The 25664-nt window shown below is 39.7% G+C and overlaps 1 protein-coding gene across 2 annotated transcripts in view; it reads right to left on the reverse strand.

Moving 5' to 3' along the window:
- HECTD2 (HECT domain E3 ubiquitin protein ligase 2) overlaps nt 1-25664 on the reverse strand; it is a 75736-nt gene that overhangs the window by 42666 nt on the left and 7406 nt on the right. For both annotated transcript variants that reach the window (XM_040970425.1, XM_040970424.1), the window contains exon 2: nt 16131-16260. In XM_040970425.1, the coding sequence (XP_040826359.1) occupies nt 16131-16260 (130 nt within the window). The remainder of the gene's footprint in view (nt 1-16130; nt 16261-25664) is intronic.

Consider the following 25664-nt stretch of genomic DNA (forward strand, 5'->3'; position numbering starts at 1 on the left):
AAGATGCCTTTGATCATGGATTAGAATTCTTTTTCTATATTTCTGAATTCTATTTAGTAAGAGTTTGTTGAGATTTTTGTCTTCTATACTTACAAGGGAGGTTGATCTGTAATTTCCTTCTGTCTATTGGGTTGTTGGTATCAGGGTAACGGGAAGTGTTTCCTTCTATTTTATGGAAGAAATTGTTTTAATTTTCCTTTTAACATTTGGGAGCATTTTCCCATGAAACCATCTGGACATGGGGCTTTAACAAGACTTAACATTGTGATTTCATTTTCCTTAATAGTTAAAGAGAAATTCACATTCTGTGTTTCATGCTGGATGAGTTTTATGTTTAGTGAAGAACTGGATCATTGAAGGTGTAAAATACAAGTGTTCATGGCTACCCTTCAGCTTTTGCTATTTGCAGGGTCTGTTGTGATGTATTCTGCCTCATTTGTGATAATGATAATCTGTGTCTTCCTAGAAGCTGGTCATATTTAATCAGTATCCAAAGAATCAACGGTCTGTTTCCTGTGTTTTCTAAATTTGTTCTGTTCTCATTTTTGCTGACTTTTGTCCTTATTTTCAGACTTTCTCCCTTCTGCTTTCTTCAAGTTCATTTTCCTCTTCTTTTTTTAGATCGTGAGGTAGAAGTTATTTTGAGACTTCCTCTCTTTTCTAATAAATGTATTGACTGCTATATATTTCTCTCTCAGTACTGTTTGCACAGTACTCCTGAATTTAATATGTTGTATTTCAATTTTCTTTCGGTTCTCTTATTTCCCCTTATAAGCTTCTTCTTTTGGCCATTGGTAATGTGAAAATTGTTTAATTTCCAGATATTTGCAGACTCTCCTATTATGTTCTGTTATTGATTTCTAAATTAATTCTATTGTGTTAAAAATAATACTGCATTATTTCAATTTTTAGACTTTTTGAGGTAGTTCCATAAGCCAGGATTTGATCAATTTTGGAATATGTTTTCTTGTTCCTGGGAAACATGTCTATTTTGTTGTTTTGGGTTGAGTGTGTTATAAATGCAGATTTGATGTTTGGCTGATGGTGTGGTTGACTTCTATTAGCTAGTTTTTTTTTTTTAAGGTTTATTTTTATTATTTTTTTTATTGGAAAGGCAGATATACAGAGAGGAGAGACAGAGAGGAAGATCTTCCATCCGATGATTCACTCCCCAAGTGAGTGCAACTGCCCATATTATGCCGATCCGAACCCAGGAGACTCTTCCAGGTCTCCCAAGCGGGTGCAGGGTCCCAAAGCTTTGGGCCGTCCTTGACTGCTTTCCTGGGCCACAGGCAGGGAGCTGGAAGGGATGCAGGGCTGCCGGGATTAGAACCGGTGCCCATATGAGATCCCGGGCGTGCAAGGCGAGGACTTAACCACTGCGCCACCGCGCCGGGCCCTATTAGCTAGTTTTTAGTCTCATTCTGTCTAATCTACAGTTATTGGAGATTTCATGCATCTTGCACTCTTGTGGTTTGGTGCATATACATTTATGATTAGTATGTCTTTTTTGGTTATCGTCCCTTTATTATTTAAAATGTCTTTCTTTCTTTCAAAGTCTATATACTATTAACACAACTGCTTCTGTTTCTTTTGTTTCCATAATGCCTTTTATATCCTTTTCTTTTAAAATTATATTATTCTATACCTGAAGGAAATTTTTCATTTTATTTAATATTTCATTTATTTAATATTTTATTTTAAGTTTTTACTCGATCAATTTAGTATCCTTTCCTGTATGCTCCTTAGAGAATGCTTATGCTGTCTGGCTTATGCAACACTGAACAGCTGGAAATAGCTACCTCTAACTAAAGTGTCGTTGGCATTTAAAAAGAAATGTTTGCTTTTCATCTATTTGCAAGAGTGAGAGTGAGAGAGATATTCTTCCATCCACTGGTTAATTTTCCAAGTTTCCACAATAACTAGGGCTGGGCCAGGCTGAAGCCAGGAATCTGAAACTCCATCTGGGTCTCCTACATGGGTGGCAGGGGCCCAAGCACGTAAGCCAACATCTGCTGCCTCCCAGGATGCATCAGCACCAGTCTAGCTGGGCTCCAAATGGACACTTCACTGTGGGATGTGGGAATCCCACACAACAGCTTAACTACACCACAAAGCTGACCTCTTTGTAAATATTCTTTACATATGTTTTAGCACGATGCCAGATGGTGTCATCATTTTTGTTTCTAGGGTCAAGCATACCTTGGAAAACAAAAGATTACTGTGGTTATCCATATTTTTGCTTATCATTTTCTTTCTTTCCTGATGTTTTAAGCTCCTTTTTTTGTTTCCTTTCTGTTTAGAGAATCTCTTTAGTGATTTTTTTAAATAAAGTCTACTGACAGGAAATCCTTAGCTTTCCTTCATCTGTCCTTAATCTGAGGATGTCTGTGTTTTCTTCCCCTTTCTGAAAAAGTATTTAACCATTTGATCTTTGAAAAATATTGTGCCAATGCTCACTGGCCTCCACAGTTACTCAGCACAGAAATGTGTTGTTACTTGAATAGTTTTTCTGTATCTATTTTACAATATTTGCAAGATATGGTAGTTAGGCGGAAAGAAAAGGTATACCTTATCTGTTGATTCACTCCCACAAATTCTCATAAACAGTTGAGGTTAGGTCAGGCTGAAGCTGGGAGCCAGGAACTTGATCAGGTCACCCACATGGGTGGCAGGGACCTAACCACTTGAACTACCTACCAGTGTGTGCATCAGCAAGAAGATACGATTGATGGGCCCGGCGCGGTGGCGCAGTGGTTAAGGTCCTCACCTTGCACGCCTGGGATCCCATATGGGCACCGGTTCTAATCCCGGCAGCCCCACTTTCCATCCAGCTCCCTGCCTGTGGCCTGGAAAGCAGTCAAGGACGGCCCAAAGCTTTGGGACCCTGCACCCGCGTGGGAGACCTGGAAGAGTCTCCTGGGTTCGGATCGGCATAGTATGGGCAGTTGCGCTCACTTGGGGAGTGAATCATCGGATGGAAGATCTTCCTCTCTGTCTCTCCTCTCTGTATATCTGCCTTTCCAATAAAAAAAATAATAAAAATAAATCTTAAAAAAAAAAAAAAAGAAGATACGATTGGGAGCAGAGGCAGGACTCGAACCCAGGTGCTCCAATAAAAGAGGCGGGCATCGCAAGTGCCATGTTGACTGCTACTGCTGTGTGGTGTCCACTGCTCTGAATGCTTTCAAGATGTTCTTTGTCTTACACTTGCAGAGTTCCATTCCACCATGTCTTGACATGGATTTCTTTCAATTCATCCTGGTGAAGATTTACCCAGCTTCTTCAATCTTCAGTTTGTATCTCTTGGAAAATTTAAGAAGTTTTCTGTCCTTATTTCTTTGAGTCCATTTTCAGGCCTACTTTCTATTTTGTTTCCCTCTTGAATTCTGAAGACAAGCACATCATTAGCAGAGACTTAAGATTTGTTCTTCTTCTTCTTCTTTTTCTCCTAATTTGTTAGAAAGACTAAAACTGACTAATTTCCATTTTGTTATCTTGCAGGTCAGTGATTCCTGGCCAGGAAATTAGACTATTGGGCATTCATCCGAGTTTGTAGTTCATGGGTCTGGGTGGTGCACAAGACACTGGTTTTTCAAATGTTCCCAGATGATGTAGATGCTCTTAATGTGGGGATCATACTGAGAAACTATGATGGCAAAAATGGCGCTGACCACACAGAACTCATGATTACATCTTCTTAATTCAGTTTATAATGGATTTTGTTATTTTATACTAAATATAAAATGCCCAGCTTCTGGTAATTGTACTATAAGCACACATTTAACAGATGTTCATTTTATTAGCAAGTAAAATTAGCAGAGAGTCAGTTTATTAGCAAGTAAAATTTGAACAAAAGATCTTTTATGAATTATGCTTGGAAATGTTGATGAACTGGGGGATGGGCATCTTGGCAGGAAAGATGACAGTATTCCTCTCTTTGCAATATCAGCCTTGTTACAATTATCTTTCGTGACACTTGCATAGTTTCTCTTCCTCTTCACCAGGCTTCTCCTTTCCTACAGCTTCCCACACACCTTTCCCAAGCTGGCTATAAACACCCACTATGAAATACAAACAGACTCATTCAAATATAAATTAACTTATTCATTCAGAGCCTATATGCACATTTTGTATACCCACTCATTTTTATTAATACCATGCCGAGGTAGATGAAGAGTGAAATTTGAGTTAGTACGAGAACTGATTTGTCAGAGGCTGAGATTGTGGGGAGATTCCTACATAGGAGGAATAGTACCATGGCCAAGAGAAGCATAGGGTGCAGCTGGAAATCAGAGACTCAGATGGGATTTATTTTTAGTTCAGAAAGTAATGCAGAACATTAACACACTATGTTAGTGAACTTGAGTTAAAAAAAAAAAATAGGTAGTATCCTGTGCCCACATCAGTGAATGGAAGCCAAACTATAGGATGTGATATTAAGTTACTAAGAAACTCCCTGCAGCTCACTGCTGCTCTCATATCCCTGAATATCAAGGCATGGTTTCCAGAGAAATGTTTTCTGTCTGTGTTCACCAATGATTATTTAAGTTTAATTCAAAAAAGAAAATAAGTAACTATAGTGAGGAGGGAATAATTAAATCTCAAACCGACACTGAGAAATAAAACAAGCAAATCTTTGTTCTATCATATGCAGCTTTTTCTGTAGTACCAAAGACTGTAATATCCTGAAAAAAGATATGAAAAGCTTTTTATTAGTAAAAACCCTTCATTGAGATTTCATTCAGCTGCTACTTGGGAACACTCTGTGCTAAATTGATAAGCAGTCATCATTCTCCCTTGCTTTTAATATACTGTTGCCAATTTTAGTTGGTTGCTTAGAAACATTAAGTGAAACACTTGAAGCCAATGCCAGACTAGGGCTATGGTGGGGGCATGTAGTAATTAAAAAAAAATGTGAAGATTATAATAAACTATACATAAGGATGTAAGATTATCAGTTGTATTTTGCTCACTGTTTTCATGGGCTGATTTATGCTTGAAGCTAGTGATATCTAGCTTTTCCCAAACCAGAACAAAGACTGACATTTTAATTGGTTACATGATGAAGACATTGAAGACTCTTCTTTACCCATGGCACAGGTAGAAACATTAGTATCCCAGGTGAGTTAGAGTCCTCCATGTAGAAGGGCATTCAACAGGCAAAGCCTTGAACCCTGCTGCTTATTCCTTTACTGTTGAAGTATCCTTATAAAAAGGTTTGCTGCTGGTAACAGTCTTGCCAAGTGCAGTACCCTAAGTTTCATCACAAATAATTTGTAATTCAATATGTAATACAGAAGCAATGGGAAAGCAGCAGCCTGCGAACTGTGGGACTTAGTTCCACTGTGGCTAAATTACTTTGTTAACCTCAGACAAGTCAAGGACACTCCCTGGATCTCAGTTTTGACATTATAAAATGAAAGATGGCCAAAAGCCAGTCATTTCTGACACTCCAAAAAACTTGAAGGGCCACCTCCGGAGATGTGTGGAATAGCTGGGTTAACTGGGAGTAACTCAGCTATTTCTAGCTGAGTCTAATGATGCTCTGAAAATTTAAAAATTTTATAGAAAGTATGATTTTTTTAAAATTACTCATTTTAGAGATAGAGGACTGCCCCTCTGCTGGTCCATTCCCACATGCCTTCAACAATCAGTGCTGGGACAAGCCAAAGCAGGAAACTAAAAACCTAACCTAAGCTTTCTAAAGGAGTGGCAGGGACTCAAGTCCTTTAGCCATTATCTGGTGCCTCCCAGTGTGTGTGTCAGAAGTAAGATAGAATCAGGGTTGGAACTGGAACTCAGCCCCACATGTGGTATGGGATGCAGGTGTCTAAACCAAAACGCCTAATGCCACCCCCCCCCAAAAATTGTGTTTTTAATGCAAAAATGATAATAAATAAAATTAAAATAAATGTAAAAGCCACTAGGTTAGATAACTTCTTGGATACTTTCCTTTCTACATTATTCAAGAGCAAATTGGAGAATATTTGTAAACCAAATTAAAAAATTTTAAAAATCTCTAGTACAATAATTTATAAAAATGATCTGTAACAGAGAACTAGAAGAGGCATGGGAACTTAAAATGTATATTTCATCTAAAAACCTGATTTTTGCTTGCTTGCTCTTCAACATGCTATAAGAGAAGTTCTGAAACAAGAGTCAAAAAAAAAGCCTGACTTATTTTTCTGGATCTTTATTTTATATTCACAGATATGACAGTGTTGGAATATGTCCACAGATTTTTCTCTATTCCCCACATGAAAAAGGTAGTCTAATTTTTCTCTCTTTGACTATGGGCCAGCTGTAATGGCTTCTTGTTAATGAACAAAATGCTGCAGAAACGATAACCACATCTATAACAGGCACCCAATCTCTTTGGGATGTTCATCTTTGATATTCATTCACAATGCAAGTCAGTGGGCAAGTCAGTGAGCCACACAAAATGGTCCACTGGGATTTTCCAATATCCGACATGAGAGGGAGTGAGCCTTCAGGTGATGCTCAAAGGACAAAGATGTGCCGTCCTTACAGGCCCCCACCCAAATCACACATTTGTGAATAATCATTGTCATTACTGTTTTAAGCCACTACATTTTGTGATATTTTATTATTAGGCACCATAGCTACTGAAGCATTTGATGTAGTGTAAACCATGGAATCATCCAGAATTTTATTATTCCTCATCTGTTAAGGAAACTCGTTAGTTTTTCAGGTTAAGATGCCAGATTGAGCAGAGATATTTAATTCCTCCCCAAACTGCACTTAAAATGAGTTATGTTGTGGGTTTCAAGGGAGTAAGTCTGTAAGAGCAAACAGAACAAGCAAGAAGGCCATAGACTGAAATATGAAAAGAAGCTAGAAGGCAGAGACATCTGTGAAAACTGAGAGGCCGAAAGCTAGCTGAACTCCAAGCCCCAAGCAGTTCAGAAACATGGTTGACACTGCAGAGACCTTAATGGGCTCAGAAGCTGCATTGTGGAGTGAGGGATAGAAGAGGAAAGGCTAAAACAAGAAAACCCATGGTGAAAACAAAGTTAGATCCTGGGATCCCCATCCTGCCATCGACTGTCCCTCAGCTCACACAAAGGGGCAGGAAATGACTCTGTTGAGTAGTAAATGATCAATCAATAATCAAGAGAGATTCCCATTCCCCCAACCCCTTGCCCCAGCAAATCATTTCCCCTGCCTCGCCTCTGTGGGAGACGCCTCCTGGAAAATCTGAGGAGCCCAACAAGAAATAACCAAAGATACTAACATTAGGGTGTCCTAATTAGTAACACATATACATCACTTTGAATGAAGCTTGTGGTCAACAATTCTTAACTATGCCTCATCTTTTAATCTTCTGTTTAGTTTCCTACTGTTAGCCAGGAGCTGAAAACCAAGTATTACCAGATTTACAGTGAAAGTCTCCAATCCAAAAGACAGAGACCAACACAGATAAAAGCAGTGCATGGGGAGTAAGAAACAATGTAGGGAGAGGGAATCACATTTAAAAATCCACCACTGGTTTCCTCAGAAAGAAAAAAACAACAACCATAAAGCATCAAGGTGCTAACAAAAATCATTCCTAGAGTTCTTGATAATTAGAGGCATGGTAGTAGAAACAGAGTTTTGAAGTATAGAGCAAAAGAAATAGAGGACAAGAGTGAAAAAAAAAATTAAAAAAGCAGATGTCCCGAAGGTCTGGGTTTTGGATAACAGTGCATCAAGAAAGGACAGAAAAAGCAGAATCATGCAAAACAATTTCCTGGAATTTAAGAACATGAATTGCTGGATGAAAGGAGCTTACTAAGTACAAAGGATAAGTGATAAAAATTAGACCTATATTAAGGCACACTGCTGTGCAATCTCAAAACACACAATACAAGGAGACAGTTCTCCAAGCTTCCAGAAAGACAGTAACACAGGCAGAAATAAACAGATCCAAAGGACCAGGAATCAAGTGGTATGAGAACTGCAGCCTGCACATACTGGGACAGAGTGGTCTAAAAGTAAAGTTTGTGTCCATCATCACCAAGTTCCTGACTGCAATTATATTCTTCTTTTCAAATGCAAGGTAGAGGGGCCATTGTTGTTCCACAGTGGGTAATCCTCTGCCTGAAACACTGTGATCCTACATGGGCACTCGTATGTGTCCCAGCTGCTCCATTTCCAACCTAGCTTGCTGTTAATGGCCCCTGGTACCCATGTGGGAAACTAGGATGAAGCGTCTGGCCCAGCAATGACCATTTCATGCATCCAGCACTAGTGCACAAGGGGATGGTAGATCTCTCTCTGTACATCTTTGTCTAACTTTTGAAATACATAAATCTTTAAAAATAAATAGACTGAAGGTAGAATGAACAGGTGGATCTCACTCAGACGCCTGTTCTTGGCTCACATGCCAGGAGGCTGAGGAAGCCCCTGCTCTAACTCTTCTTGCTGTGCAACTGGAATCACTGTGGCCACTCAGCTCACCTCACAGATTTAACCTACATTTCCCATTGACGGATGGAAAGGTCTTTTATCTGCCAGCCATCTGCATGGTCCAAACTATAGCCCTACCGAATGTCCCAGTAGTTATCCCAGCATCTGCTCCTGCTCTGGTAACTATGAAAAGGGAACCACAGTTAGTTCTGGACAGAAGGATGGCATAAACCTATTGGGTTGGGCTTATTTATGCTTTTAATGAGCTTGTAGTAATCTTAAACAATGAGTTCATGAGTTTCAAAAATTAATTCCATTAATAACATACTATATTAATAACATACTCCATTAATAACATAAAAATATTTAGATTCTTCTGAATGTGACAATAATATAAAGAAATGTGGTGCTATCAGTTACTTGTAAGGTAAGAGTAATGGAAAACTTTGCCCCTTCAAAATCACTCCTCCTACAATTGACCAGATCATATACATATTATTACATTTACTGAACTTTGTAAGACATAGAACTGAATACATTTGAAATTCTTTTTTAAGGTGTCCCTACAATTTTTATCATCCTATTTTACAGATGGGAAAATAAGCACAACGAAGCTAAGTTTTTAAGGATCAAACACTTTATTTTTGAAAGCAGATTTATTTATTCAAAGTCAGAGTTACGAGGGGCAGGGAGACAGAAGGTATCTTCCTGCTGGTTTACTTGCCAAGTGGTTGCATCAACTCGGGCTGGGCCAGGCTCAAGCCAGGAGCCTGGAACTTGATCTCAGTTTCCTATGTAAGTGGCAAGTGCCCAAGCATTTGGGTCGTCTTCTGCTGCTTTCCCAGGTAAACTGGTAGGGAGCTGGATGTGAAGTGGAGCATCCAGGGATCACATTGGATGTTGGTATCACAGATGGTGGTTTAACCCACTGTGCCCCAATATCAGTTTGCACAGTTTCTAATTGTAGACCCAGTATTCAAATGCAGCCCAAATGTAGTTCTTTTCACTAGCAAACAATGTCAAAACCTCCACCATGCACAAAAACAAGAAAATAGAAACCCTGCATTAAATACAAGGAAGCAGAAGGTAATAAGCCATAAAATGCCCAACTCCTTCCCACCAAAAGAAAAAAAAAATTGAACAAGGATCAAGCAAAATCAGTTTATAAAAACATTAACTTTCTAAATTTAAAAAATGTTTGGGAGATATTCTAAAATTCATCTAAACCAACTTCCTCATTGTATAAATGAACAAATGAAGGCTAACAATCACACTAAATGGTAGGTAGGAACTGACTCAGACTCAGTTTTTATTTAGTATTATAACTGCCAATGTGTGAATACCAGCCAATAAACAAGTTCCAGTGTGAAGTTTCCCTCCGTTAGCTCAGTACTTCTGCACTCTCTTTCACTACTTTGATAGTGGCAGGCAGCTGCAACAGGGAAAGACCAGAGTAAATTAGTCATAACAGATGGTGTTTATATCATTGGCTATAGGATGACTTTTGTGAACATTTGGCAAAAAATAAAACTGAAGGTGGGAGAGAGAAAGGAAGAAAGAAGGAAAAAAAATAAACTGTGATTCACAGGACTTTAGCTATCAGTGCCAAATAAAGTGACACATTGATTTTTTTTTCCCCAGGAGGCTTTTTTTTTTTTTAAACTAAGTACCAGGGTATGTGTGTTTGTAAAACATCATGGGTGAACCACTCTTTCAAGAATTTACTTTGTAAACATATTCAAAAGTTAGATCAATAGAAGGTCATCTTTAATGGAAATAAGTTATATTGGGCTATAACAAAACTGACTGCATCCTAGTCCTTAGCTTGATACTCCAAGAGAGCACACAGGCCAAAAATCCAGAAAGTGCTTCTCCTACGTTTCCTACCTGGTCAGTTGTTTACTAAGTACAGAAAACAAGTAGCATGAATGCTAGGCCCCAGAGACAAATAGATACATTCAAACAGGTTGTGAATATGCTTAGTCCTTAACCCAGGAGCCTCACTTCTAGAAGTATCCCACAGATGTGCCAGCACATGGACAACACATCACGTGAACATTCACCGTGGTATTGTTTACAGTACTAAAACAATGAACATAACTCCTATCTTTTAAAAGGGGTCTGAGTAAATAAATTGTGGTATACCCATATGCAAGAGAATATAGTTATAAAAAAAAGATTTAAAAAAATGTATTGATTCATAAAGATACCTTGAATACATGAACTGAAAAAGTTAACACAGTACTGGACAAAAATATAAACAGAACTTACGTTTCTATTTGCTTATAGCAAGGAAGAATGTGAGAGATGTCTGAAGCATATTTATAGTCTTTATTTATGACACATATAAATGTGTCATGCATTCACAAAGTTAACTTTTGAGGGCATTCTGTGGCACAGTAAGAAAAACCTCCTCTTGTGACACCAGCATCTTATATTGTAGTGCTGCTTCCAATTCAGCTCCCTGATAATGCGTCTGGGAAGGGAGAAGATGGCCCAAGTGCTTAGGCCTCTGCCACCTGCGGGGAAGCTCAGCATGGGGTCCCAGGGCCCTAGATTTTGCCTGGCACAGACAGACTTAGCTGTTGCAGCCATTTGGGAAGTATATTAGTGGATGGAAGATCTCTCTCTTTTTCCTTCTCCCTTTATAGCTATGCCTTTCAAATAATTATACATTTTTTTTAGAAAGTTAATTTTAAAAAGATGGCCAAAGGGCCACTGTGACCAGGGCTGAGCCGGCCAAAGCCAGAGATCAAGAGTTTCATGTGAGTCTCTCGCATGGGTGCAGGGGCCCAAGTACCTGTGACATCTTCTGCTTTTCCATTCACATCAGCAGAAAGCTGGATCTGAAGTGGAGCAAGTGGGACATGAACTGGAGCTCATAGGGATGCTGGCCTGGAAGCTGGTGGCTTAAACCTCTAGGTCACAGTGCAGGGCCCTCCAAAAGTTAGCTTCCATATACACTAAGAAGAGATAACCCTTTCCTGCTGCAAAATAAAAGCTGAAGGAGCAAAGATTAATAAAGATATAGAAAAATAGATAAGCGAAGCAAAATCATGCGAATTTGTTTTATGTCTCCCAGCGAGTCCTTTGCTCTAGCCACCACTTGTCTCCCTCTGTGTCCCCCAGGACACTCTTAGAGAAGCTGTAAAACCCAGGGTACTTTACCTGTAACACATCACAGGCTTTCACACAGATCAAATCACTATTTTAAAAACTATCATTTTTCCCTTGGTTATTTCAGAGTGGCAAAAATTCTCGGATTTAATTCTATAGACTGTGTAAAAAGTTCATCATGCTACCACATGTTTGCCTTAATTTAAGACAAAACAATGTAAATCCTAAAAATAGTACCTGTAAATTGTAATATTATTACACCCTCAAACAACCTGTATCACATGCAATACGATATTGTGATGTAACCAATGAACCAATAATCAATGAGAGACAGACTGCTTATGATCTACACCAAAGAACTGAAAAGCCTGATATGCTTTTAATACCCTGTGTTATTCTGCAGTGGGTCGGGAGAGCAGGGAAATCTTCCACCTTCTTAGAATGTGTGAGGAAGATATTAAGTATAATCTATCAAGATTGTAACAGGTAACTTATAGACAGCAGACTCGAATCTGCATTAGTCATTAGCAAAAACTGTAAAAACATACAATGGGATCCAAGAGAGATCCTGACAACCTCTTAACAGGAGGTCATATGCACAGAGCAGGGGTGGACCCCAGAGTGGAGCAGATGGACAGGAGGAGGCTTGTATCCCAACCCTGGAGACTCCCGGATCCTCACCAAGGACTATATCCCAACTGCCAAGGAGACCACAGGGAATTGGAATGCCCTCGTAGGCCGAGAACTCTGAGGTCAACCATTCCCTATTGGATCTCTCATATGGGTTGGAAGAAGCCCAGAACCCTCCTCACAGGGTCTAATGACATCAGAACAACAGCCAGGAGCCCCGAGCAGTCCTCAGAAACAGAAGAACAATCAACTTCCTTTGGGACTCAGGAGAGGAGCTTTCTCTGTTCCTTATTTAGCTCCAACTTTGGCTCCCCACCCTCTCTTGCAATGACCATCAGGGTTGCTCTGGAGCCTCCAAAATTAGATCAGATAGACAGACAGAGACCAATAAGGAAAGCTTAGAACAGACAAGAAAAGTCAGTTTGGACTCACATATACCTTACTAGGTAGGACACAAAGATCAGTCACTCCTCACTAAGGTATTGAAGATTTCTCTGCACACACCTCCTAAAACTGTTCTGCTCCTCAATCATTAACATATGGCTTGTTAGAGTTATAAGCCTGTTTGGACTATCCTAAAAATCATGAAACTCAGTAAAAATCACGCTTGAATACTATAAGCTGCTAAATGTAAATGTAAATATAAATATTATGACTATGAGCTGTACTGCTGTAATAATATGGAGGAAATCAACATGGGGGGAGGGTTTGGGGAGGGGTTGGTGGAATTCCAGAGCCTATGGAAATGTGTCATAAAATGGAAAAGAAAAGAGTTGATCATGCTTCCATCAGAGCTCTGCTAGAGTAAATCCAAGAAATGGGCTGAGCTGGGAACAGAACACCACCCGAGATAAATGTCAGAGTTCACATCTATCCTTTTCTGAATTACCAAGAATGCAAAGGCATCTAAAAATTTTATAATCTGTCTCATTTTTTTTTAAAAAAAAGGTATTCTGTGATGTTTAAAAATATTTTAACTAAGTCTGAAAAGGGTTGTAGTAACTTCAGAAAGAAAAATTCAAAAGTGTAAGAGAGAATGTAGAACTACCCCTCCCCCCATTCCTTGTCTACATCTATTTCTCTGAAGATGCATCATCCTCACCAGCTGTTATAGTAGGTAAGACGCCCACACTCCTCAGCTCCTTAGAAGATCAGCCAACTTGACAGGCATACCTAGTCATGGGCTCTGCAGGGAGGAGAGGCATCCCTCAGCCGTTAGGAAAACCCACGCGGGGCTGTTGCAGCTTCTCTAATACCACTAGAACAGGCAAGCTGTTAGAGAATACCCAGCATAGGTCCTGCTACCAGAGAAGAGGAAGCAAGGACTGCCAGCCATGACGCATCCCGGAGGAAACAATTTTAAAAGATCAAGGAATTAGAATCTATCAATAAATAACTTTTTTTTCTTCCTGCAGGACCTCTGATGTAGAACTCATATCCCACCGGAATTTAGGCAGGACCAAGCCAGAACTGCAAGAAACAGCACCAGAAGTTTAATAAGGTAAAGAAAATCTGCTAAAAGGTCTGTTCACCAATACTAATTTTTAATTTTAATTAAAAGTCATAATTACACATGCACACCCCTAGAGAGGGAATAAGGTAAGAAGTGTTGGGCCAAGCTGAAGCCAGGAGCCAGGAGCTTTATCCAAGTCTCCCAAATGGGTGTAGGGGCCCAAGTACTTGGGCCGTCTTCCGTTGCTTTTCCAGGTGCATTAGGAGGGAGCTGGATCAGGAGTGGAGCAGCTACAACTCGACTAGGTACTCATATGGGATGCTGGCATCATAGGAAGTGGCTTGATTTGCTACACAAAACACCAGCCCCCAGATGCTTAAGCCTTTGAAGAGACTTTTCTTCTACTAGTGGAAGAGACAGAGTAGAATCAAGACACAATGCTGCTGCTCCTGGCCTTGTGTCAGCAAGCGTCTGTAGAGTATCTATGAGAAGGCCCAAGGAAAGGGATTGTGCATGGCCCCTCGGAGCTAGGAGCAGCTCCTGGCAGACTTCAGTCTTAGAATCTCACAGAATGAATCCAACCAACACTTGAAGGTAGCTAGAGGACTCTCTGAGCGCAGCCCAAGGAATAACTTGATCTCAGCCTTGTCAGACCCTGAATAGACAATCCAGCCACATCCACCAGAATTGTGACTTAGGGTGATAAGATAATAAATGAATTGTTTGTTTTACCATGTTTTGTGGTAGTTTGTTATGCAGCAACAGAATACTAATGCAATAGGAATTCTAATATCTATTCTGTTTTATGGGAATGCTGTTACGATCAAGATAATATTTTTAAAAGTCCTCTCTAAATTTCACCTTTTATATGAGTAAACTTACTAGTTCTTATCTAGTTAAAATGTCTAAAGCAGGTATAATTTATTAATACTCCCTTAAATTCAGATGTATTTTTTTTACTTCTCTCTACTATAATGAAACCATAGTTTGTTATATGGGGGGAACTGTGACACTGAGCAGTAAGCACTGGTGCTCTCCTGGAGGAAGATGTGCGTGATGGAATAATGTATGTTTACTTTTGTAAATAAGAAAAGGAAAAAAATATTGTCAAAGATAGAGATCACAAGTGAGGTGATAGCTACTAACTGGTAAGGCTGTAGCTTGGGGGTGTCAAACAGAGTATAAAAGGTTTCCCTCCACTGAAAAGGAACTTTGATTTACCTATAATTGTGTATCCTGTATTTTATTCTACAATTTATTATAGGCATTTCCTCTAGTCACCTTATACATATATCACATTCGTAACAGAAGCATAATATGCATAATATGAATTAAAACAATTTATTTAAAAATTCAGACTGCTTAAAATACTAGTTATAGTGTACATTCTTTCCATGTGTCTTTGTACAAATGCTTCATCATTAGACTAAATTCCTAGAAATAGAATTACTAAGTTGGTGAATAAATGTATTTTGAAAGCTTCTTGCATTGTCTTTTACTAATTTTATCTTTTATTTTTATTTTGTAAAGATTTATTTATTTTTATTAGAAAGGCAGGTCCACAGAGAGAAAGATTGAATGTCTGCTGGTTCACTCTCCAAGTGGCCGCAGAGGCCGGAGCTGAGCCAATCTGAAGCCAGGAGCCAGGAGCTTTCTGAGTCTCCTACATGGGTGCAGCATCCCAAGGCTTTGGGCCATCCTCCCTGCTTTCCCAGGCCCAGGGAGATGGAAGGGAAGTGGAGCAGCTGGGACATGAACTAGTACCTGTATGGGATCCCGGCAAGTGCAAGGCGAGGATTTTAGCCACTGAACCATGGCACCAGGCCCTCTTCTACTAATTTTATATATTTTATATTATTTGTGGCCTGATTCAGTTTTTCAAATAATTTAATGCTGTTTAAAATACTTTATACTGAACTATCTCTATCCACTTGGTTTTCTCAATTTCTTCATTTTGGGGAGTGGGCTCCTTTATTTTTTCTTATATCCTCTGAGACATTTATTCTTATAGATCAAAGAGAATGATTTGTTAAGTTTCACAAACTGTTGAAAACTTACTGAATGCAGGGAAAAAACATAGGTTTTAGTCTTTTTATAGCCATTTTATAATTTTCTCTATGTAGGTTTTATATATTTTTTTATTTTCTAAGAAAATAAATATCTAATTTCATGTATTTCTTCAACTTTTAACTCATTACTGCTCAAATATAGGAAATGTACTGAATGTGTATTTGTATTATACTAAAAACATAAAAATATATTTTACATACATATAAAATTTATATTACAGCTGGCTCTATGCAAACTTTAGTATGCATGAGTTTTATTAATTCATTTTCTTACTGTAGAAAACAATCATTTGAAAATTATGATTTTGCTTCTTACTTATTTTTCATTTTTTAGTTATTTTCCAGTATACTAACTAAACCTACCAGAACAATAGTGAATAATTAAAAATCTACTTTAAATAGTTTAACACTGTTAATACATTTTTGCATAAAAATAAATCAAGTGTTACCGTTCTTGATGTTAGGGAAAACAAGATGTGCAGGTGAACTTCTGCTCTCAGTGGCTTCTCTCTTCTGACTAACAGTTGAAACGAAACTGCTGAACGTGGAAATTTGGCCCTTGGCTCCTCTGTCCAAACCCTAAAAATAAAAATAAAAAAAATAATGTTATAGCATAATCCCTATAAGCTATGTTTTATTGCAGAAATTACAAACATTTTTTTTTTATTGGAAAGTCAGATATACAGAGAGGAGAGACAGAGAGGAAGATTTGTCCGATGATTCACTCCCCAAGTGAGCGCAACGGCCGATGCTGTGCCAATTCGAAGCCAGGATCCAGGAACTTCTTCCGGGTCTCCCACATGGGTGCACAGTCCCAAAGCTCTGGGCCGTCCTTTACTGCTTTCCCAGGCCACAAGAAGGGAGCTGGATGGGAAGTGGAGCCGCCAGGATTAGAACTGGTGCCCATATGGGATCCTGGCGTGTTCAAGGCAAGGAGTTAAGCCGCTAGGCCATGTCGCCGGGCCCAAACATTTTTAACATTTACATTTTATGACAGATGATAGATAAAACTGACACACACAGCTGACTTCACTTTTCTAAGGCCAAAGTGTCTAAAGTTTAAAAGAGCTATATTGTTGAACTGCTTACAAATTGAGAAAGTTTGGAAATGGGAATAATACCATCTGCCTTATAGAGTGAATGTAACATTTAACAGCTGTAGTATATATAAAGTAATTATCACTATTCCTTGTAGGCAGCATATAGTCCCCTTATGTTACATGTTATTTTAACTGTTTATTTACATTATACAATTTTTGTGACTTCTGGAAAAATATTTAACAGGTATACAGTAATTCACTGATTCATAGAAGGCTTTCCTGTCATTTTATACAACTTTGAGGATTCATGGGTGGGTTTCGGTGAGCAGTTAAGATGTCAGCTGAGGCTCAGGTCCCTGATCATAGCCCCTGAGTCTAGTACCCAGCTGTGGCTCCTGCTTTTAGCCTGCTTATAGGGACCCTGGGAGGCACAGGGGTGGCTCCAGGAGCTGGGTTCCCGCCATCCAACGACAGCAGTCAGTTTTGTCTTTGTCTTTCAGCCATCTCTTTTTAGCTCTTAAATACACAAAGAAATAAATAGATAAGTTAAAAGTTCATGTAAAAAAAAATTCAAAAGGATTTTCGATGCACTGTGATTATACTTTACATATAACAGGACTTAAAATATATATATATGAAGTATCGGGCCTGGCGTAATAGCCTAGAGGCTGAAATTCTCCCCTTGCATGTGCCAGGATCCCATATGGGTGATGGTTGGTGTCCTGGTTGCTCCACTTCCCATCCAGCTCCTTCCTTGTGGCCTGGGAAAGCAGTCAAGGACAGTCCAAAGTCTTGGGACCCTGCACCCATGTGGGAGACCCAGAAGAAACTCCTGGCTCCTGGCTTTGGATCAGCTCAGCTCTGGCCTTTGCAACCACTTGGGGAATGAACCAGCGGATGGAAGATCTTTCTGTCTCTCCTCTCTTCGGATCTGCCTTCCAATAAAAATATATTTTTTTAAAGATTTATTTTTATTATTTTTTCATTGGAAAGGCGGATATACAGAGAGGAGAGACAGAGAGGAAGATCTTCCGTCCGATGGTTCACTCCCCAAGTGAGCGCAACGGGCCGATACTATGCCGATCCGAAGCCAGGAGCCTCTTCCGGGTCTCCCACGCGGGTGCAGGTTCCCAAAGCTTTGGGCCATCCTTTACTGCTTTCCCAGGCCACAGGCAGGGAGCTGGAAGGGAAGCGGGGCTGCCGGGATTAGAACCGGTGCCCATATGGGATCCCGGGCGTGCAAGGCGAGGACCTTTAACCACTTGCGCCACCGCGCCGGGCCCAAAATATTTTTTTTTAAGAAGTATGAAGTACCTAGGGATCCTTAGACATGACTCATGAAGCAACCTTCAGGTACACATTTTCCATTAGAGAATTCATAAAATATAACACATATTTTGTAATTATAACTAAAATCATGTTACTACAAAAGTTAGCTATACACCTGCCTCAGGGCTTACTCTTGCTCAGGTTTTTACTCACTATGTTCCAGCTTCCAGCTGTTTAAGAGAATACAGTTGTTAACTTCCTTCACATTGTGTTTTTACTCCAAAGGCAAACTTTACTTTCACAGCAGAATAAGTTTCTTTTTCCTCTCGTCTCTCAGTTCATCAGCAGCTCATATGTCATGTAGTGTGGGTATTCATGCTCACCAACTGTCAGTGTGCTCACCCTGCCCTTCTCAAGCTCTCATAGTTAGGTGGCCATCAAGATGAATTCTAATAGGCCGTAGTGGAAATGATGTCCGTCAATTCAGGACCAGAAAGAGGCAACGCACCTAAGGCTGGTGGGCCTAACTCAGTGCTCTTCCTCCTCTATGATAATCACAGGGGTAAGAGCTGAGGTCACAGAGCACCTTCAGTGTGGATCGGTAAGTGACTCTGTGGGGCACAGCCACTCCTCACCAACATCAGATGATGTAATTAGAATAATAAAGTTGTTTTGATGCAGAAAATTTTGAAATCTATGCATAGTTTTTCCACAATATGCATTTTCCATGTGATTTTGTAAGACTCCTTGAATTTATGTGTTAGGATTAGCCTGGGGAGGGAAGAAGCGAGGGGAGAGGGGGAGTCCCTACACCTAGAACCCTGTATCATGGAAAATAATAATAAGAAAAAAAGAGTCAATCTATTAAAGTTAAACATATCACCTAACTGAAAAAGTAGCCTCCTTATCTCTGTAGGATACAAATAAGTTTCTTGTTATGAACATAATACTACAAGTTAATTTTTAAAAACCTTAGCTTTGAAAGAGTAATAAAGAAAGAGGCAGAAACAGAGGCAGACAGAAATCTTCCATGTGCTGGCAAATTCCACAACAACTGGCGATGGGCCGAGCACAGGCCCAGAGCTAGAATTCTAGCCAGATCTCACACATGGGTTATCAGGGGCCCCAGCATCTGCTGCTTTCCTGGGTACATTACCATGGAGGTGGACTGGAAGCAAAGAGGCCTGTATTTATACTTCATTTTACAGATAAATTGAGGTACTATGTTCAAGTTCACAGACCTAGTAAATAATAAGCCAAAATGTAAATTCCATTGCAAATGACCATGAAGTCTGCACTGTAAAATCATCATAGCATACAGTCTCTTGGTATGGTAGCCATTACTAATTAAGGGCTTAACTACGCAATACTGAATGCCTTAGCCTATTTTCACAACTTTTTGTGACTAACATTATCCTCTGTTTTTAAGAATTCTAGCTGAATAAGATTTTAGAACTTTAAAAAAAAGTTATTTGTTTACTTATTTGAAAGGCAGACACACAGAGATAAAGAATCTTCCATCTGTTGATTCACTTGCATTGTAATAAGTAATAATTAGTCAAATTATTATTTGACTAATATATATAAATGTATATTATAATATACAAAATTATATAAATTATATATTATAAAGCATAATATATAAACTATATTATAAATATATAAAATATATGTAAAATGTATTATATAACATATATGAAATTATTTTTTTCTGTTTGATTATAATCAAATGAAAAAGCTCTCTAAAAACAAACATTACTGGGACCAGCGTTTGTCATGGTAGGTATCACCACCACCTGCGACAGTGGCATCCCACACGGCCTCCACTTTCCATCTAGCTTCCTGCCGTGGTGTGGGAAAGCGACGGAGGAAGGCCCAGCTGCTCCCTGCCATGCTGGGAGCCCAGGGTAAAGCCCCTTAGTCTAGACAGTTGAGTCCGTATGGGAGAGTGAACCAACAGATAGTACATCTTGCTCCATCTCTGTAACTCTTTCAAAATAAATAAGGAGATTTTTAAAAAGAAAAGAAAAATAGATATTACTGAAATTTTGCCAGTTCAGCTGAATTGACAAATCAGTTTGAAGTTTGGCACTAGTTGTTAAAGAAAGACATATCAAATTAATGTGGTTTTGATGCAGCTGTTTTTATTACAGAACCACAATATTCTAACTGGCTTAGTAATTGTGACTGCATTTTAAGATTTGTGTTTTACTATATAAGCATAATGTGCTGATGCAGTTACATCTTTCCTTATGTTGTAACTAAATAAATGAGTGAAATAGAATAAGTGAATAAAATCTCCACCTTGTCCTCTTGATGAGAAACACTGAAATTTCTGAGCTTTCAGGATTAATGTCTGTAGGGCTAGTCTTCATTTACATGTAAAACCATTACATGGTGACTTTGTGGGTGAGCACATTTTTTCAGTACCTTCATCTTTATTTCCTAAGTCTCACTGGAAAGATATGGTTTGTGTCACTTCAGTAAAGCAATTCTGCTGGGCTGCTGATGTCTTGGGAGGAAAGTCCACACCTAGAAAGTAGCTGACTTTTCACATCTTAATGAAAGAATATATGGCAAACTGGCAGCTCTGGTTCCATAACCCAGTTTTCCTAACAGGGAACTGTGGAGAAAACAAAACATGAATAAAAGAGAAATAAGATATCTTCACCAGTAGCAAGACCTAAAATAGTGTTTCTGTAGATGCTGAGTACCTACAGTTGAAGCCTCATATCTGCTATGGCTGTGACTGGCAGCTTAAGTCAGTTATTTCAAATGCTGAGAAAGCAAGGTACCTTGAATTTTTTTCTAATTTTCACTTAAAACATAAATGTACATATTTTCTCCAGGTTTTTTTTTTGATCATAATCTTTACTCGATATCTCAGAAAACTACTCCCTTTTTGAAAAAGTAGTATTGTTTTTTAAACATGTACTTATTTTTACTTGAAAGGCAGATTTTACAGAGAGAAGAGTCAGAGTTCCTCCATCTGCTGGTTCACTTCCCAGACGGTGATAACGGCAAGGGCTGAGCCGAGCTGAAGCCAGGCACTTCTTCCCGGTCTGCATGTGGATGCAGGGGCCCAAGGACTTGAGCCATCCTCTGCTGCCTTCCTAGGCCATAAGCAAAGCTGGGTCAGAGATGGAGCGGCCAGGACACGAACTAGGGCCCAAATGGGATGCCAGCACTCTACGCCAGCCCTGGAAAAGCAGCTTTTATGTGCATCATACATAGATAGTTCTTGGATTCACCAAGGCTAAAGAATGACTTTTGCAGTTATAGATTTCCGCTTAAGATATTTTAATTCAAAGACTCCAAAAATAAGTAAATATTATGAGACTTTCAAGTGTTTCATAATAAAACAGAGCCACTACTTCTTGTCTTAACAAAAACTGCATTAAAATATGAACAAGAGGGACTGGTGCGGTAGCCTAGTCGCTAAATCCTCACCTTGCATCAACCAGGATCCCATATGGGGGCTGAATTGTATCCCAGCGATTCCACTTCCCATCCACCTCCATGCTTGTGGCCTGGGAGGGCAGTGGAAGATGGCTCAAAACCTTGGGATCCTGCACCAGTGTAGGAGACACAGAGGAAATTTCTGGGTCCTGATTTCGGATCAGCTCAGCTCTAGCCGTTGTGACCACTTGAAGAGTGAATCAATGGATGGAAGATCTTTCTGTCTCTTATTCTCTCTATATATCTGCCTTTTCAATAAAAATAAATTAGTCTTTTAAAAAATTATTTATTTTATTATTTCGTGATACAGTTTTATAGGTTCCGGGATTTCCCTTCTTTCCTCCCCCCAAAATAAATATGTCCTAAGCTAGCTTTGGGGGACAGAGACTGATCAAAGTCAATTTGGCCAGAATTTTGAATGGAGCTGAATTTGATACTAGATGTAAAAACAGTCACAGAAAACCAAGACTGTCTTTGTTAGTGATGTCATGTAGAAAAACATTGTGATGAAAGAGTTTGCATTTAATCTGGGAGGCAGACATTGGACCTAAAAGTTAGGATGCTGGTTGGGACCCCCACAACCCATACCCCAGCCCTGAGCTGGAGTTCCAGCTTCATCCCTGACGCCAGCTACCTGCTGAGAGCATTCTAGGAGGCAGTGGGTGAGAATGCAAGCAACATGGGTCTCTGCCACCATGGGGGAGGCCTGGACTGAGTTCCTGGCTCCCCACTTCTGCCTGGCTCAGCTCTGCCCCAGCTTCTGTGGACACTTGGGGAATGAACCAGTGGATGGGTCTTTGTCTCTCTGCTTTTCAAACTAAGAAGGAAATAAAACTAATTGAACTGTGATATAGTCTGCTTCTCAGTAAAGTTTGAAAGTAGGAACTCTTGTATTCAAATAAAATTTCAAATAAGGTTGAGGGGCTGGCATTGTGGCACAATATATGTGAAAGCTTACAAGGAGTATCCGTATCAGACCAGTGGCTCAAGTCCTGGCTGCTATACTTCCCTTCCTGCTCCCTGCTAACTTTCAAACTTTATTGAGAAGTATATCACATACTTAAAAATTAGCTTTCTGGGGCCAACTTTGTGGTGCAGGTTAAGCTGCGCTTTGTAATACCCACATCCCATATGCGGGCCAGTTTGAGTGCCAGCTGATCCACCTTTTTTTTTTTTTTAAGACTTCTTTATTTTTATTGTAAAGTCAGATATACAGAGAGGAGGAGAGACAGAGAGGAAGATTTTCTGTCCATTGATTCACTCCCCAAGTGGCCACAATGGACAGAGCTGAGCTGATCCGAAGCCTATCCAAAGCCAGGAGCTTCTCCTGGGTCTCCCATTGAGTGCAGGGTTCCAAGGCTTTGGGCTGTTCTCGACTGATTTCCCAGGCCACAAGCAGGAAGCTGGAAGGGAAATGGAGCAGGTGGGACATGAGCCTCTGCCCATATGGGATCCTGGTATGTGCAAGGTGTTTAGCTGCTAGGCTACCATGCTAGGCCCAGCTGCTCCACTTCTGATCCAGCTTCCTGCTAATACTCCTGGGGCAGTAGTGGAAGATGGCCCACATACTTTGGCTACAGGGTCCACTGCCATGCACAAGAGAACCTGAATGGAGTTCCCAGCTCCTGGCTTCAGCTTGGCCCCACCCCAGCTACTGTGGCCACTTGGAGGGAGGGGGTGATCAAACATTGGTTGGAAGCTAGCAGTGAAACAAATGGATGAAAGAGTCTCTTTCAACTAAGTAAATCTTTTTTTGAAATTATGTAATTTTGATGCCTGCCTGTTTTGTTGCCTTGGCAAAGCCAGTCTAGATGATTTCATTGGCCTTATTTAGCCTACAAGCTGGGTGTTCTCCACCCCTGACCCATACAGTGAAGTTATGTCATTTATTATGCCAGGTAGAAGTATTTTGAGGATTTCCCCCTTAATGAATTCTAAAAATGTTTTTCCCCTCTATTCTTTATTTGTACTTATCTTCACTCTGTCACAGCTGTTTCAGTATCCTGCTACTATCTATTCTTCCACACATCCAGCCCACTGCTTGTGGGCTGGCCACCTTCCAGGGTTTCATCTGCAGTGTTCTTCTTGCAAGACTCAGAGATAACATTTTCAAAACTCCCCAGGAACCAGATGTAATATCTGTGAGCGGTCCAAGTTTCAGAAGGATTATACTGTTCTCTAACCTTTAATTTAGTCTAAGCTTGATGTCATCTGAATTAACACCCAAGAGTTTCTGGATTTGATTTTCTAGTTCTCAGCTAATCCATTTACCACTTCACAGCACACTGACCTGATTTTTTCTCATGAATGTCTTAGGTTGAATGTAAGATTTGTTTTGTGCAAGTTAGTATGGGGTAACTGCTATTTTGAAAGTTTGCTTTTATTAATCTGCTAACCTATGAAAGTATCCATAATTAATTTCATGTCTTTTCAGATATAACTATTAAGAACACAAATATTTTACAAGCAAGAAACTAATCAGATTAAGATGTTTTTTCATGTTGTTTGATCTTATTTGATCACAAGAAACAGCAAATAGGAGGCACTGTGTCTCCTTTTGGCAAATGGGAATTTATTGGAGTGATACAGATAGGTTAGAACCAGAAGCAGTACCACAGACCAGCTGGGCTTATGCTATTCTTTCACTCCCAGCTGATTGGTCTTTTTTATATTCCTCTAACATCTGGAAAGACATCCTGTGCTTGACTTACTAAGAAGTGTCAGTGCCCATCAGCCAGGTCAGCTGACATATGACCTTCCTGCCCACAGACAGGCTGCTATTTGGTTGAATATCTGTGACTGCTCTAATTCAAAACCATGTGTTATCTGCACAAAGAATAGCAATACTACTGTTGGGATCCTAAGGAAGGCAGTGTAATTAGAAACACTGGATCATAGATTTGGCCACCATGATAATGTGTATTCAACGTCTCTCCTCGATCCTCTGTTTTTCTTGCTATAGGCCTTTCTCAGAGAAGCTCTGGAGCAATCCTTGCTTATCGCTTTTGTTTCTCCATTTCCTGTTCATTCATCAGCCTATTTCACACAGTTTCACCATCACCATTCCCCAGAATGTATTCTGTCTATTGGCCCTAAGATTTGGTTTGCCTTACTCTGGTAGACACATTTTAGGTCTAACAACTTTCTATCATTTAACATTATTGGCCATATTTTCTTCTCAAAATTGTGTCACTTCTCAATTTTTAACACATCACTTTCCAGATTTCTTGTCTCTTGATCATTCTTCATCCTGTTTGCTCACATTATACATGCCACTGGATGGCTCTATCTAACATTAGTTTTCTGATGCTATATTGCAATAACCCTAACAATGAGAAAAGTCCCATTATTTTGGAATAGTGGAATGCTTATACTCTACATTAGTTTAGAGTATATTACCAAAACAACATGTGTTTTTACAGCTCAGGCAGAATTTTCTTCAAATGTGGCCTCTTCATTAAAGAGAGATATCAAAGTATTTCTAGTCTGAAATTTGAAGTAAAGCCTTCTACACTGGTCCTTTCATTTACTCAGCAGGTTGTGGGATTAGGCTCTCACCCTCATACTTGAGCCTCACATGTGAACTTGCTATCACTGCTTTGCCTGTGCTTGACCCACACCGCCATTCTCGCCGTGCCCTAGGACTGGCATCTCGGTTCAGACTGCATCTCTTATATTAGGCCTGTTTTAGATTTTAGAGCCCTCCCTAGGCTGCTACCAGAGAGATTTTTCTTAAAAAATACAAGTGTGATCATGTCCCTTCCTTCTTAGATGTCCCAGATGTTTTTCCCTATCACCTTGCAAGGTGGAGTCTACACTGCATAGCCGGAAGACTTGAGGATGCAGCCATTTCTTACTGTTCTAGGTTCATCTCTGGGTCATTCTTCCTGACTGTATCTTCTAACCATACTGTTCCCCTAAGCTCTATTGTTGTTTAGGCTTTGAGAAAATCCATGGCAGTTATCAAAGAAAATGCATCTTTGTTACGTGTACTAATGCATTTTATGCTACAATTAAATATCTGAGATTGGATATTTTATAAAGGAAAAGATTTTATTTTGCTCATGGTTTGGTGGCTGGAAGGTTCTAAACAGCATGATGGTGGCATTCTGTTGAGGCCCCTTCTGGCTGTGTCATATAACAGCAGAAAAAGCGGAGGGGGAACTGGCTCTGTGCAGAAGGGCTACGTATGCCGGGCTGCTGCACTGTCAACAG

This window comes from Ochotona curzoniae, unplaced genomic scaffold (assembly GCF_017591425.1).
Source record: "Ochotona curzoniae isolate NIBS_2020 unplaced genomic scaffold, NIBS_Ocur_1.0 scaffold_4763, whole genome shotgun sequence".
Classification (NCBI taxonomy): domain Eukaryota; kingdom Metazoa; phylum Chordata; class Mammalia; order Lagomorpha; family Ochotonidae; genus Ochotona; species Ochotona curzoniae.